Source organism: Camelus bactrianus, chromosome 4, assembly GCF_048773025.1.
Source record: "Camelus bactrianus isolate YW-2024 breed Bactrian camel chromosome 4, ASM4877302v1, whole genome shotgun sequence".
NCBI lineage: Eukaryota > Metazoa > Chordata > Mammalia > Artiodactyla > Camelidae > Camelus > Camelus bactrianus.
Genome location: NC_133542.1, coordinates 59,414,566 through 59,428,956, shown reverse-complemented (window position 1 = coordinate 59,428,956; position 14,391 = coordinate 59,414,566). Strand labels below are relative to the sequence as shown.

General features: G+C 50.9%; 1 protein-coding gene across 10 annotated transcripts in view; it reads right to left on the bottom strand.

Moving 5' to 3' along the window:
• RGS3 (regulator of G protein signaling 3) overlaps positions 1–14,391 on the bottom strand; it is a 135,090-nt gene that overhangs the window by 70,581 nt on the left and 50,118 nt on the right. For 9 of the 10 annotated variants that reach the window (XR_006725582.2, XM_045518258.2, XM_010957213.3 and 6 more), the window contains 5 exons: positions 13,652–13,757; positions 12,562–12,913; positions 11,635–11,674; positions 6,670–6,866; positions 4,267–4,350 (listed from right to left, as the gene is read on the bottom strand). Coding sequence is in view for 9 of the 10 variants with exons in the window: in XM_045518258.2 (XP_045374214.1) it covers positions 4,267–4,350; positions 6,670–6,866; positions 11,635–11,674; positions 12,562–12,913; positions 13,652–13,757 (779 nt within the window). In the remaining variant the exon portion in view is untranslated. Of the gene's footprint in view, positions 1–4,266; positions 4,351–6,669; positions 6,867–11,634; positions 11,675–12,561; positions 12,914–13,422; positions 13,566–13,651; positions 13,758–14,391 lie in introns of those variants that run through there. The other variant, XM_045518260.2, reaches the window with a different exon arrangement.

Sequence of the window (14,391 nt, the reverse complement as noted above, 5' to 3'; positions counted from 1 at the left end):
ATCTGTTACTTCTATAATTTAAAAATATATAAATGCTGGAGGGAGGGTATAGCTCAGTGGCAGAGTGCATGCACAAGGTCCTGGGTTCCATCCCCAGTGCCTCCATTAAAAAAAATATATATATATATATATACACATACACACACACACACATATTTATATATAAAATCTAATTACCTCCCCCACCCCCAAAAAAAATTTTAAATAAATACATGTTTTTCAAAGGACTAGTCTGACACACAGAGATTTGAGGAAAGCTGGGCCACAGGGACAATAAGGGGCATCCTTGAGCAGGAGGCTTTCAGGGCCTCTGGCCTCTCCAGTAAGGATCAAACACAAACGCTCCTGAACCCTGGGCTGCAAGGGATCTCAGGGGTGACTCTCTCCACCCCCCTTCCCACCACAGCCCTGACCCAACATGCCCACAGAAGCCTCCATTTGTTGAGCACTTACTTTCTGCTGAGTGGAGCCTCATTTGTAAAGAACACTATCACCCTCATTTATAGATGAGGCCCCTATAGCTCCAGAGACCACTGCCCAGGTCAGCCCCGAGGCTCTCACAATATGGCGAGGTAGCAATGCCTACAGTTGTCCTGCCTCTGAATGTGAAAGAATCCAAGCAGGGACCAAAAAAGAGGAGCAAAGGAGACAAGAACATGAAGTTAAGGGAGGGGAAGGAAACAACTGGAGAGTTCAGAAGGATCTGAGGGGCTGGCTGTCTGAGAAGACTTCAGCGTCCAAGCCGCAGAAGGGAGAAGGATCTACACTAGCCGAACGCAAGGCAAACCCTCAGGCTCCTACGACCTACTCGAGGGAAACCCGGAAGTGCCTCTGACCCACAGGGAAGCTGGCAGGGGAGGGGTCAGAGGAGACAGTCTGTCAGGAGCCGAAAAGTCAAAAAATGGCCCAGGCCCAGAGAAAGCTGGATGGAGGGCAAGTGGAGAAGAGCCAAGAGCAAGGTGAGAAAAGACCAGGCCGCTGCTCTGGTCCGGATTCCCAGAACTGAGAACGTGGTCTAGACAGGAAGTGATTAAGACCTGAATGAAGAATTTCCCCAAAAGCGGGTCAGGGAAAGGACAGAGCTGGCACACAGTGGGAGGCAGGGCAGAGAGGCAAGCGTGCCAGCAGGGGGCAGATGGGCCCCTCTCCTTTCTCACCAGCATCCTGCTGGCCTTGCTCCAACAGGAGCCATAGAGGCCCACAGTGCAATGATGCCCATCCCCACGGCCCAATTACCTGCTGCCTTCCACAGCAGGCCACGGGGGCCACCAGGCATCTTCCCTACACTTGCTCCATGGACACTCCTGTTTTCCCAAGAGTGACGAGTTGAGGGATTGCTCAGTTAGGAAATCTGTGCAACTTAAAGGGTCACTTCCCTCAAGGGCCCTAACTGAGCTTCTTCCCAGGAATCCTGCCCAAGGGCAGAGTTTGCAGAAAAGACCTCAGTGCCTTAGTTAATGGTAAACCCAATGAGTCAGTGTGTAAGTGAGGGTGTGTCTGCCTTGTGCCCCACAGGACTCCTGGAGCCTCCAGCGCAGGCCTGGCTACATTGTAGATGCTCAATAACCATGATCTGAATGTAGAAATGAGGCTGTGCCAAAACGCTGATTTGATCTCAGGGCACATTAATCAAGTCTGTGACTTCTGGGAGGGGGTGTGGTGAGGACAGTTTGTGGTGTGGGACTGCATCAGCTCATGCAGCCTGCCCAGAGAAGAGATGGGACAAAGAACCAAGGGGGGACATTCCAGGAATAAGGATTTCTGTTGAGCACCAGGGAGAACTTTCCACAATTTAGCACTCTCTAGTAATAAAACTACCGTCCGGAAGCGCTGTCTCTGCAGACTTAAGAACAGGCTGGAAAACAATCAGCTGGAAAGTTACAGAGAAGCAATCAGAATTGGGCTAATGGGCTCCTGAGGGCCCAGCCATCGCTGCAATTCTCCAAACTTGTCCAAACTCCTCTCGAATTGGTTTATATTTTTGGCCTGAATAACATGACAGGGTACCAAGATCCACACATTTGCTTCCCATCAAATTTCAAGAAAAGGAAATGTGTTTATTTTCACTTGTCTTCAAATCACTTCTTTCAGTCTTCAAAAGGGGTCTCTTAGTTCTAGGGCTCCAAAGATCTAATTAGGCAAAGATCTTTTGGGTAGATTACAACTATCATCAGGCTGTCACTTTAGCTTGTGATTGTTAGTTTATTTTTAAACAAACACACCAGAGGCAGCATGGGATCCTGGGAAGCACTGCTGAGCCAGAGATCCTGAGTGCTAATCACGGCTCCATCCTTCAGGATCCTTGAGACCCTGGGGCCCTAGCTAATCTCACTGTGCAATGGAATAGGACCCTATATGGCCTTCCAGGGTCCAATCCCTCCCCCGTATCCTCTGTTTTAGCTCCTCTCTGAAGTATCTAGTATCTGATGCATATTTCCTGAGTTTCCCAGATGCGAAAACTACCAGGGAATAGAAGAAATTCTACCCCATGATCATAAGCATGGCCCCTAGACCTTCTGGCCCCTAAGGATTGATCATCATTAACCAATAAGAGAATTGTACGAGCTGATCACATACCCTGGGACACTCTGCCCTCATCCTGCCTTTAAAAATGCTTTGGTGAAACCTTAGGGGACATTTCAGGGTTTGGGGGACACAAGCCACCTGTTCTCCTTGTTCTGCTCCAAACTCTGTTTCAGTTTGGCCTCACTGTGCATCAGGCACATGAACTTGCGTTCAGTAATAACTGGAGCCTCAGTTTCTTCCCATTTGAATGGGGACAAATGTGCCTCTCATGGGAGAGCTGCAAGAGTTAACTGGGATCAGTTATGGAAAATGCACACACACTGAGAATATATAAAAGGTGCTCAATATCTGCAGGCTTAATGGAGTGAGTAGGGGAACAAAAGAGCACATTGAGACAAAAGTATGCGTTTCAGGGTGGCTGCCATCTCCAACTGCCTCCTCTGAGTCTTGTGAATTTATAGCCACACCTCAGTTTCTGACCCTTGGCTACCTGACTTAGCCCCACCACACACCTACTCACCAAGCACAGCTCCAAGTGACTTCTTGTTCCCCAAACTCAAATCCCCCACAACAGATGAAGTTTTACTCCCGTGGAGGCAATTCAGAAGCTATGCCAAGGTTCTTAAGAAAGTTCCCGAAGAGGAGGTCCACAAATGTGGTAAGCAAGGCCACGGTGGCAGAAATAAGCCTACAGTCTCCCCAGGGAGCTCCCCTGAGAGAAACAATGCTCATTTGGAAAGTATGAGTTCTGGTCTGCTTGTTTGAAAAATGAAAGAAGAGCAGCCTGCTTTAGTCACAATTACACACACTGTCCCAGAATGCTGAGGCTGAGAGGGCCTTCAGAGATCAGCCAACCTCAGATCCTGCCCTTGCTGCCTCAAATACACACACCCCCAACTGTTCAGATGGGAAGACTGAGGAAGAAGACAGAAGTCCTAAGTGAGCCAGCAGTAGAGTGAGAGCTGGCTATCTCCTTTCTGCCTCCAAGTTTCCTGATCTTTCCACAACCCTAATCTGCCACTCAACTCAGCCACGCTGCCAGCTCTGAATCAGGGCCTGATCGGCAGAAGGCCCCCACCCTCTCTTCAAGGCCCCCAGGTAGCCCAGCCAGATCCCAGGGCTCCAGCTTCTGCTCCCAAGTAGATTTAAACTCACAAGACTGAGCTGGAACCTGGCCAGCTCTGGGGACTGTGTGGGCGAGTGAAATTCCCCCAGTTAGAGATAAGCAGGGGCCAGCTCCCAGGAAGAACACCATGACCTCCACACCCAGGCCTCTGCTGGCAGAGCTAGAGCCCAAAGAGAAATCACAGACTTATCCCTCAGAAGAGGATTTGGAAACGCAGGGAACTGATGCTCCTCTAAAAATTCTCTTTGGCTAACAGCTTTAATCTTGTCACCCACGAAGTCATTCGTCACAGCTGGGGTGAACTGCTGTCTCTTCTGCTCCTTAGAGGAAGTGGGGAAAAACAGTGGAATGTCATTAGGGGTTGGGAAAACTTTCTAACCATCAAAGATGGACTATATATTTTTGAGAGGCAGTGAGTTCCCCACACTGGAAATACACAAGAAAAAGCTGGGTAGCCATTTGGTAAGGGGGCACATGGAAGACTTTTCAGGTCTTTTCTACCCTGATCGTACAATTCTAAGACTGTCAGGAAGAGAGGAAAGTTAGAGGCCTGGAGGATGGCCGATGAAGCCCACCAGAAAACCCCACCTGGGAAATGCGAGTGTAAGTCTTACCTCGGCAGCCTTGTTCCTCCCCTCGTACAACAGCAACTCCTCTGACAACAGGAGGGTCCGGGCAGGGTTACAAAGATCTAAAGGCTGGAAACAAAGAGGACAGTTCAAAGAGGCCGGGTGGAGATGGGGGGCGGGGGTGGGGGGAGGCAGCCTGCCAAAACCAGCCACAGAAGACTGCCAGCCCTGCCCCCACGCCCCAAGAACCCACACGCCCCCTCATACACAGACAGAAACAGAAAGACAGAGACACTCATCCTGGGCGGGACTGCTGCTGCTACCTTCCCCACCAACCCTCACTGCAAGAGCTACACTTGCTGCAGGAAGTCCAACCGCATGGTCGGGGCCTTTGCCGTCCTCCCCACACCCCCAGCTTCCCCAGTGCACTGAGCTCCCGGGCCCTCCCGGCCCCCACTCTCCCCCATCAGTCCTCTCCATGCTGACAGGCCCAGGCTCTCAGGATACCTCTGGCCACATCCTGAGAACCTCATGCCAGACCTGGTTACTTGAGTCCCTTCAAGGCCAGGCCAGTCCCTATTCTACATTCATAACATGCTTGAGTTCACAGAGTGCTTCTCAGCCATCAGTTCCCAGGGACCAATTCTCACCCAAGCCTTACCCACCCCATCACCCTGCCCCAGACCCACTGCAGAGCCCCGTCCCCAACTCAGCCTAAGGAAAGCTCCCTAAGCACTGGACTACCCAGCAGTTCTCATCCTTGTGAGTGCATTATTTATAACGTGGCTTCTAGGCACCTGACACCAAGCAAGGTGCTGGACTTAAGATAACAAAACAAATGTCAACTACACACAACCAGCTGGATAGATCTTACAAGTAATGTGAGGCAAAAGAAGCAAGGCCCAAATACGAGTTATGGTTTCATCAAACGATATTCAAAAAGAGGTCATTTAAGAAAGCACAGATAAATGGTAAAACTAAACAAAAGCAAGGAAATTATCACATAGTCAGGCTAGTGGGTACGTCTGGTGGGGAGGAGGGTACTGTAACCAGGAAGCAAGGCAGAGAGCCTCTAGAGTGGTGGCAATGGTCTATTCCTTTATGATGTTAGTTGGTATCTGCTTTACAATTGCTTGCTAAACTGTACACTTAAGTTATGCCATTTTTGGCTTTTAGATTTTACAACTTAGAAGTTTTTTATAACTTTTAAAAACTGATTCTAATTTTTTTCTGTAAAAATTTAAACATGAAAACAAAAAATAAGCCCTGTGGATGCCAAGACCTTTGTGGCTACATCTCAAGAAAGAGGAGAGACCCAGAAAAAGGCAAAGGGCAGACCCTGCCCATGGAGTTGTCTGGGGAAAGGCATGCCACCTGCCAGAGATGCATCACGTCCTAAAAAGTATGCATTCTGAGATTTACTGGCCAGTGACAGACCCAGAATGGGATGCCAAGGAGACCAGAGAAAGAAGGCATGGTTAGAAATGAAACCCTTGGGGTCATGTCCCCTCGAAGTTGCCGATGAGGATAAATTCATAGCCTTTCTGGAAAGCAATTTATCAAAATATGTATAAAGAGCCTTTCAGATGTTTACGCCCCATGACCTGGTCATTTCACTTCTAGGAATCTCTCCCAACAAAAATAATCTGAGAGGCAATTCATGCAAGAAGATTTTCATCATAGAGTTATTTACAATAGCAAAAGAGTAGACATAACACAAGTGTCCGAATAGAGAACTGCTTAAGTGAATATGGTACATCCATATAATAGTGTGCAACCACTATAAAACACAGACTCAAAGAATATTTAATGACGTAGGAAATAAATGTTTATGCTGCAATTTTTGTTTCAAAGAGGCAACAGGCTATAATATGTACAATAAGATCTGTTTGGCTTTTTAAATATGTATATGCACACAGAAAAGATACCTAAATGCTCACATTGGTTACCTCTGGGTGATAGAATAAATAAAGGTTTGGAAATGTGGAGAAAGAGAGGAAGAAATGGGAAAAGTAGGAGAGGAGGGATCTATACAGATCTCAGGCCACCAGCTAATACTGGCCAGACATGTTTGCTAAGACCGAGGAGACCAGACGAGATGCCAGACCTCGAGGCTCTCCTTCGGTCATCACCAAAAAACAAAGCACTGGAGGCGCCAGGAGGCAGGAGCCTCGGCACTCAGGCTGGTACGTGTCTGCTTGTCCCCAAGCAGAGAGAAAGGGGAGATCGGAGGGACAGGGAGGAAGCCCCTTGTTGGGTAAGCTTCCTCCTGGAAGCCTCTGCTCCCTTGGTGTGACCCCCAGAATCCTAAGCCCCTGAAGCTAATCATCTTTCCCAAAAGGGGGCCCTCAGTCCTAGACTGAGGTACCATCCCACAGTCCCAGGGCAAAGGACCCTCTTCTTTCTCACCTCCTCCAGAGGGAGCCCTGAGGTCGGCCATCAGCTCACCTGAACGAAGACGGGGAACACCAGGACCTTGGGGGCCAGAGTGACATAGGTGCCATAGCTTGAGTGCGGGGTGTGCGGCCTCATGACAGGGCAGTTCTGGTAGTTTCCATGGCCCTTCATGGTCTGCACCGTCTTCATCAGGCGGCACTTCTTCCCCAGGCCTGTGTAAGACTTCCCTTTAGTGGGACTCCCTGATTCTGTGGAACAGAGATGGGGAACTGTAAAGCATTTCCATCCCCTCTGCAAAGGCATCCCCTCTGCAGAAACAGGGAACACAGTCTCAGTTTGTTAACAGCCATTTACAACAGCATCTACCCTGTGCCAGACCCTGAGCAGGGTGCTGAGAATACAGGGAGGCCTCAGAAGGCTCTCGGGCCTCAGGGAATTCCCTCACACTTTATGCGAGATACTGACATGTAAACCAGCAAGTCCAGGGTGAGGACAGAGCTGGGAACCAGCAACTATGATGGAGGCAGCACTTCTCATCTGGTGACCCAGAGCCTGAATCAGACCTATCAGTTTGGCCTCATACTTTTAAAAATCAGAAAATCTCTCAGATTTGAGAAGTCACAAGATCTGACCTCACTGGGCCCACAGTCCCACTGAGAACAATCAATCAGCTGGACCAGCCCAGGTGGCAAAGGACCAGCCCAGGTGGCAGAGCACATGCGCGCTCCCTTGCCACCATCCCCACAGCTCCCTGCTCACATGCAGCACTCCTGGCCCATTTCATTGCTTCCCAGGTCCCTTGAACAGAAGAACTGGAGATCCTGTCTGTAGTGATAGCAGAGACACCGGGCTTTCCCAGGATGTATGAGGTCCACCCTCTACTAGCCAAGGGAGCTGGAGCGGCCTGACTCACTAAGTCGGCCTTCAATAAGAAGTGGCACCTGCTCCGGTTCTCAGAGGAAGGGCACCAGCTCTGAGCCAGAGGGCCGCACTCACATCCCACTGCTCCGCTGCCCAGCTTCGTGGCCGTCAGCGACTCACTTCCCCTCTCAGAGTCTTGGTTTTCTCAACTGCAGTAACAGTACCAAGCTCTCACTGGTTGCTATGAGGATTAAATGAGATGCTCCAAGTAAAGCCCCTAGAACAATGCCGGGGACCTGGTAAGTGCTCGATAAAAGTGAGCTGCTAACTGATTGTGGTTCTTGTTGTGATTCCCCCACCTGGAAAAGCAAGTTAATCAGGTGTTCTAGGGACTCTAGGAATCCCAGGCTTCATCACAGCCAGGAGGTACTCTCCAGCTTGGCCACCAACTCGCAAATTATTCTCATCAGAAAAGGGGGAGGGGAGAGAGAGAGAATCGCCCCCAGCGAAGAGAGCAGAGGGCTGCAGGTAGTCCCTTTATAAGGGGACACTGCAGGACACACACCCTCACACTGAACAAGGGGTGGCAGGTTTTTACCATGTCTCATCCAAAGGGCAGAGGAGCCAAACACAGAGTAGCTAAAAAAAGTCAGGGATTCTTGGACACAAGCAGGTAGGGGACAAACTCCAGGGCATTCAGGCTCCACACACAGCTGGGCCCCCTGCAAAGGTTCCTGCTGCCAGGGGAACAACTGACCTGCCATCCCTGACCTGCATACCCAGCCCGTGTCCTGGGGCCTGGGTCTCCTTCCGCCACCCCTAGTCCTCGCAGCCGGGGGTGAATAGGTGGTCTGAACCCAGCTACATCTCGGGGAAGCTCCCCACCAACGCGAGGTCCACAGCGTCAGAGGAAAAACTCAGCTCAGAAGGTTTCACACTTGCTTCCTCCGCCCACCCCTGCTCCTTCTCACTGTGCCAGGTGAGAAAAACAAGTCAACACCCCTAGAAGTGACCATCGATCAGAGCAGTTTCTTGGGATAGCACTCAAACCATAATAACCTAAACCACTTCCTGTCTCTTCAGGGAGTTGCTTAGAGAAGAGTAGAAAGTGCATGAACCCAGGACAGAGGCGGGGGCGGGGAGACAGATGCATGGAAGTATTTACAAAGCTCCTCTCCTGATCTGGCCCCAGATGGGTCTGTGCTGCCAGGCCCTGGCCCCTTTGCTGAAAGAACCCATCCTGGCTCTCAGGATCATCTGCACTGGATTTGAGTGGGACAAGACACCTGCACTTGAGCACTGGCTTCCTCAGAGACTGGCTGTGCAACCCTGAACAGGTTCCTTCCCTCTCTGAGCCAGGGTCTTCTCCACTGCAATGCAGAGATAATACAGATTGCCGCCTTGCCTGTCCCAGGGCTGGTGGGGGCTCACACGAGAGACCTGATGGGAAAGGGTTTGGTGGATAGTACTGGAGTATAAGGGCATGAGGAATTATTATAAACTCGAGTCAATAAATCACCCACCTGTCAGGCATTAGGACAGGGCTGCTGGGCCACAAACCATACCATGAATGGGGTCACAGGGTCAGTCTGGAACTAGACAGTCTAATTTGATGCAACCAAGACTAGATCAGAGAAGGCAAAACCACACAGGACTGAAAAGTGAGGTAAAATAGACCAAATTTAAAGAAGGGTATTGTTTGCTAATGCTGTAATCTGGGCCCTGTGCCCCCTAGTCTGACTTTTAAAGGAAGCCATTTCTTCCCTTCCCTAGCCCAGCTGCACAGGGCTGTCACAGAGTCTTCATAGAGCCTAGAGAGTCACAAATAAGCCACTTGACACATACCTCTGCCTTCTGGTGGGAAGCAGCCCCATTTTAGAGAAGGCAACTGAGGCCTAGAGTGATTGGATGACTTGCTCAAGGTCATCTGGCCAGTAGCCAGTACAAAGCAGGATCAACCCAATCTACATGGCAAGCCCTTGTGCCCCATCTCCACACATGCTGGATAATGTGTGGCAAGTGGGCTAGATTCCCCAAAACTGATTTTTTGAAGCATCTTTTTGAAAAAATAATCCAAGAGGCAACCCAGCTACTGAGCTCTGTGAAGGCAAACTCCTTGACTTCCCACCTGCCACCTGTTACACCCTCTGGTCCAAACTCCCATGTCACCCTTTAAACACCTGCTTCACTGACCAAACACAGTAATTACTCCACCTTGCTCCGGCCTCCAAGGTGAGCCCTGGCAGCCATCCCGCCCCGGCAGTGGTGAATCTGAGGCTGGCCGCCTTCACAGGGTGTTGTCCCCAGAGAATGACAGGCAGGCAGGCACCCCAGTTCCCGGAAGGCACCAGACCCCATTCAACTCAGGTTGGCTCAACGCACCCTCCTGAAAGGAGGGCAGGTGGCCCAGCCAGAGGAGACAGAAGTCGGCACCCTGGCGACAGCCTTAGCCTCTGTAGAGCCCCAAGAGCATTTGAGGGAAGATTTGTGCCCTAAATTCCACCTCGTCCTCTGAACCCCAGGACCAGAAGCAATGAACACTTGATTTCTGGTAAAGAGCAAAGATGTCCTTGGACACTAAAATAATTATCATAAAGAATAAATGAAGTCAGATTAACATAATACATTCAACAGTTACCATCAATCTTAACAGCATCAGCATTTCCTCACTGTCCCTCTCCCACGGCCTGGATGACTGTGCCCTTCTTGGTTCACTAAGTCCAATATTCTCAGAGGGGAATCAAAATGTGGAAACATACTGGGGGGACACCAAGAGGCATCACTCGGCCAAGAAGGAATTATACCAGCCTGCCTCGGGCGACATACCTCTTCAACTCCCATCTCCCATGACCAGGCTGCCAACCCTCAGAAGTCACTGCCCTTCAGTCTGTCACTCAAGCAAAACCCTGTTGGCTACCTGCTGTCTGTCACCCCTGGGTCCAGCATCAGACACCCAGAAATGTGCCGGCCTAAGCCCTGCCCTTAATGGGGTCACCATTTAGCAGTGACATCTCCACTCTAACCTAATGTGCCAACTAGAAGCTTTTTAAAAACTCAGTGTGAAACCACTATCAGATTCCTCTCCAGAAGGAACATAGATTCATTTCCAACATACCAAGCCCAAACACCCAGATGCCCCAGCCTGGAGAGAATGAAGACATCTTCCATCAACAACTCTGAGCCTGATGGAAGCCCTTTTCCCCAGAAAAGTTACCTGCTATAAGCAAGTATCGTATTCACGCTACTGACAGAGGGGGATGGCAAGGAAGCAAGTCTGTAAGGGGCTGGGAAGAGGCCACTCTCAAGGAAGGAGGTCAAGGGCATTCTGAAGGCACTAGAGGAGGGGCTCAAGCACTTCCAAGGTCAGCATCATGGATCCTCAGGCAAGGCTGGTCTCGACCCTCATACCAGCAGGACGCCAGGCAGCTGGACTCCGGCAGGTGCAGAGAGGGCCTAAAGGAATGCCAGCCAGCTCCAGCATCAACACTGATACCTCAGGCTTCCTGAGAGAAGGAACTGGTCCTGTGTCCAGCTTCTCTCCCTGACCCTTAAAAAATGAGGCCAGGATTTGAAGGTCAAAGGAGAAGAATCCATTCAAACAGCAGAGACATCCATGCACTTCAAAGACAACTATCTTCTATGTAGCATCGCTCAGTAAACAGGCTGCTACTCAAAACCATTATCTCCTTTAATCCTCGCCAAACCCCTCTAAAGTGGGAATTATCAGCCCCATTTTATAGATGTAGAAACTAAGGCTCAGTGAGGGGACATGAGTTATTCAAATTCACACAACTCCACTTTGAGACCTCCCAGTTCCAAATTTAACGCCTCCCTTCTGAGCAGGCCTGACCATGGTGCCTATAGCACATTACATATATCGGGCACTCGGCAACATTGAGTGAATCTCAACTGAATGCCTGAGTCCTGAACACCGGCTCTCAGACTGCTCTGGAAAGATGCCCTCTCTTCCTTCTCAGCTCAGGCTCCAAGGAAGAAAGACACTGGTTTAAAAAGGTCCCAAGAGGAGAAAGAGTCTGTGTCAACATGCAGGAGGTCTTGACTCTGCTGGGAGGAGGAGGAGGCGGGGCCCAAGCTCCCAGCTACCTCAGCATCTCTCTGGGGTTCGGAGCGAACAGCAGCAGAGGACAGACTCACCTTCGGGGATGGCATCCTCCTGGTACACAGGCCGCAGCAGCTGCAAGGGAAAAACAGAGAACCACCTCAGCCCCAGGAACGGGGCAGGAAGACCAGGCGGGCTGCTCAGCCCTGGCCTGGGATAGGAGGGGGGCACCCCAGGGCACACAGGAAAAACAGCAGTCCCATTAAGGAGCTGAGAGGGGGGCTTGGAAGGATCACAGAATCAGAATCCTTCAGAATGTTCGAGTTGAACAAATTTTAGCTGTCGTCAAGTCTAACCTCTTGGCTGAGTTCCCAACTTCCTTGATGGCAGCTTGTTCCAAAATGCATTCCATGGAACACCAGCACTTGGGATGCTAACAACTCTGCCACAAAGGGCGCACCATCAGGGGATTTTGGGGTTAAACATGAGTAAACTACCATTTTCACTGCAAATGCCCTCAGAGCCTCAAAGAGGCTAGTATGCATTGGGAATCTCCCAGAAGAGGAAGAGAGTACAAGATATTTCTCAAACTTATTTGACCTCAGGACACTTCTTCCCCAAAGTATCTCATGGGACAGTGTTTTGGGGGACACACTCCATCACCCCCCCATGCCACCCTGCAGTGTCTGCTTTCACATCTACGACAGGGGCTCACTGCCTACCACACGGCCCATTCTGCTGTGGAAAAGTGTAGACTGGCAGCTCTTCCTTCTTTTGAGGTGTGCTCTTCCACTCTGTGACATCCCCTGGTCCTGGATCTGTGCCCTGAGGCCACAAAGGCCCACCTGCTCTCTCTACCCAGGACAGCCCTACAGACGCTGGAGCTAACACATCCTCGCTTCCCTGCTCCCCACTCCCAGCCCCTGGCAGGCTCCTCACAACACAACTGTGAGTCTTCGAGTCTTCCTGGCCTCACACAGGGACCCATGCCCTTCACCTTCCCCAAAACCAGCTGTCCGTACCTGGCTCCCAGGGTTCAGTGGGGCCAGGATAATGTAGTTGGGGTCGGTGGAGGCAGTGGCACGGGACAAAGCAGGCAGGGTGTGCTGGCCTCCACGCTTGGTCACCTCAGTATAGCGCTCCCAGCCACCGAGCAGCAGCCCATCCGAGCTGTCACACACCAGGTGACAGCTGTGGCGCTGCTCTGGCCGTGCCTGGGCCCCATGGGTGCAGTTCTTCTCCCGCTTGTTGGGGGGTGACTGGAGGTCATGGGTCGACTTGCAGGAGGCCCGCCGCAGGACCCCGCCATCTGGACCCGGCTTGACCTGGGGGACCATGCGCCACACGAGCAGGATGATCTCGCTGGGACAGCTCCTGGAATTTGGAGGAGGTCACACAGAGAAGGTGAGTCTGGGGGAGACCAAAGTCAGCCAGGAGAGGAAGAGCAGGGAAGTGTGGGAGAAGCCCCCAGTGTCAGGGCAGAAAGGGATGCAGAGGCCATCTAAAGCCGAGACAGCAAAGGGGTCCCTCCTATTGACTCTAGTTGACTGGCCGAGGCTGGGAAGGACACTGAGGCCAAGGCCAGGTAAACAGGCAAGAAGACCAAATTCAACTAGTGATGTCCATCAGGTATAACCAAGGAGGCGGAGCAAGCCACCTATGTATAACCCTTCATCCAGTCCTTCTAGAAGCAAACCTAAAATGGACCATGAGGGCTTTAACACAGAGGGTTAAGATTTAGCAAATCAAAACATTTTAAAGAATAGTTTTTCAATTGTGCAACTGAAAAATTGTGATGTCTACAAGTCCTTGGAAAACAATGGGCTTAGCTCTGAGGTAGCAGAAATAATGAGCTAAAGTAGAAAGTGACCCCCTGGACTCACGCCATGAACCACAAAGTCTGTTGGAGAGCTTCTTCCTTGCTGCTTGTTCTGGGATCCAAAATTGTTCTGAGCCTGAATCTTCCATTTTCAGGCCAAGAAACTGATTCCCCAAGGAGCACAGAGAATTGCTCACAGCTGAGAAGGAGGGACGGGCAAGGAGTGTGTCCAGGGCTGGGGAGGGGAGGTGTGCATCAGCCCAAGGCCCCAGGCCACCCGCCACCCCTGTCACCGGATCTCGTGCGCCAGCTCCACGCATTTCCAGTGCTCCACAGGCCTCTCGTTCAGCTGCAGCACCGTGTCCAGCTGCTGCAGCCCCGCCAGCTCCGCCGGGCCCCCTGCAGGGACAAAGAAAAGCCACTCAAAGGCTCCTGAAGCCCATGACCCGCTCAAAGGTCCTGGGGTCCTTTGTTTCCACAGTGAACTCAGACAAGGACCACTCCTCTCTGTTTCTTCATCTGTGAATGAAGGGCCGACCTCGGGATGCTCTCAGGGACCTTGAAGGGAGGCCCCTCTTTGCCCTCATCTCCTCCCTGCCTGCGCACCCAGGGCTGGCTAACTGTTCTGCTGTCTACCCTTCCTGCCAGGCCCAACTCCTTCCGCAGGACCTCCCATCCCTTGAGAACTCCTTGTTGCCAGGCTCACACACTTCATTCCTTTAACATCAGCACAGAGCCAGCCTTGTGCCCATCCCTGCACAGGCACTGGGGTGCCCAGCTCACCACATCTCAGCTTCTCTTAGGATGCTCACTCTGTGACTAGGGGAAGTCTTTGCAAAAAATAAGGAAGAAATGACTATTTCTAAGTGCTAATCAGGCTGGAGTAAGACAAAATACTGACTCCAAATCGCGTTCATAAGTGACTCTCATTTTCCCATGTAGCCATTACTGAAAATATAGGTTAAGTTCCTGTTTGAAATGATGGGAAACAAAATATAAAATCTATTTTCATTCTGATAAAAACAAACAAACA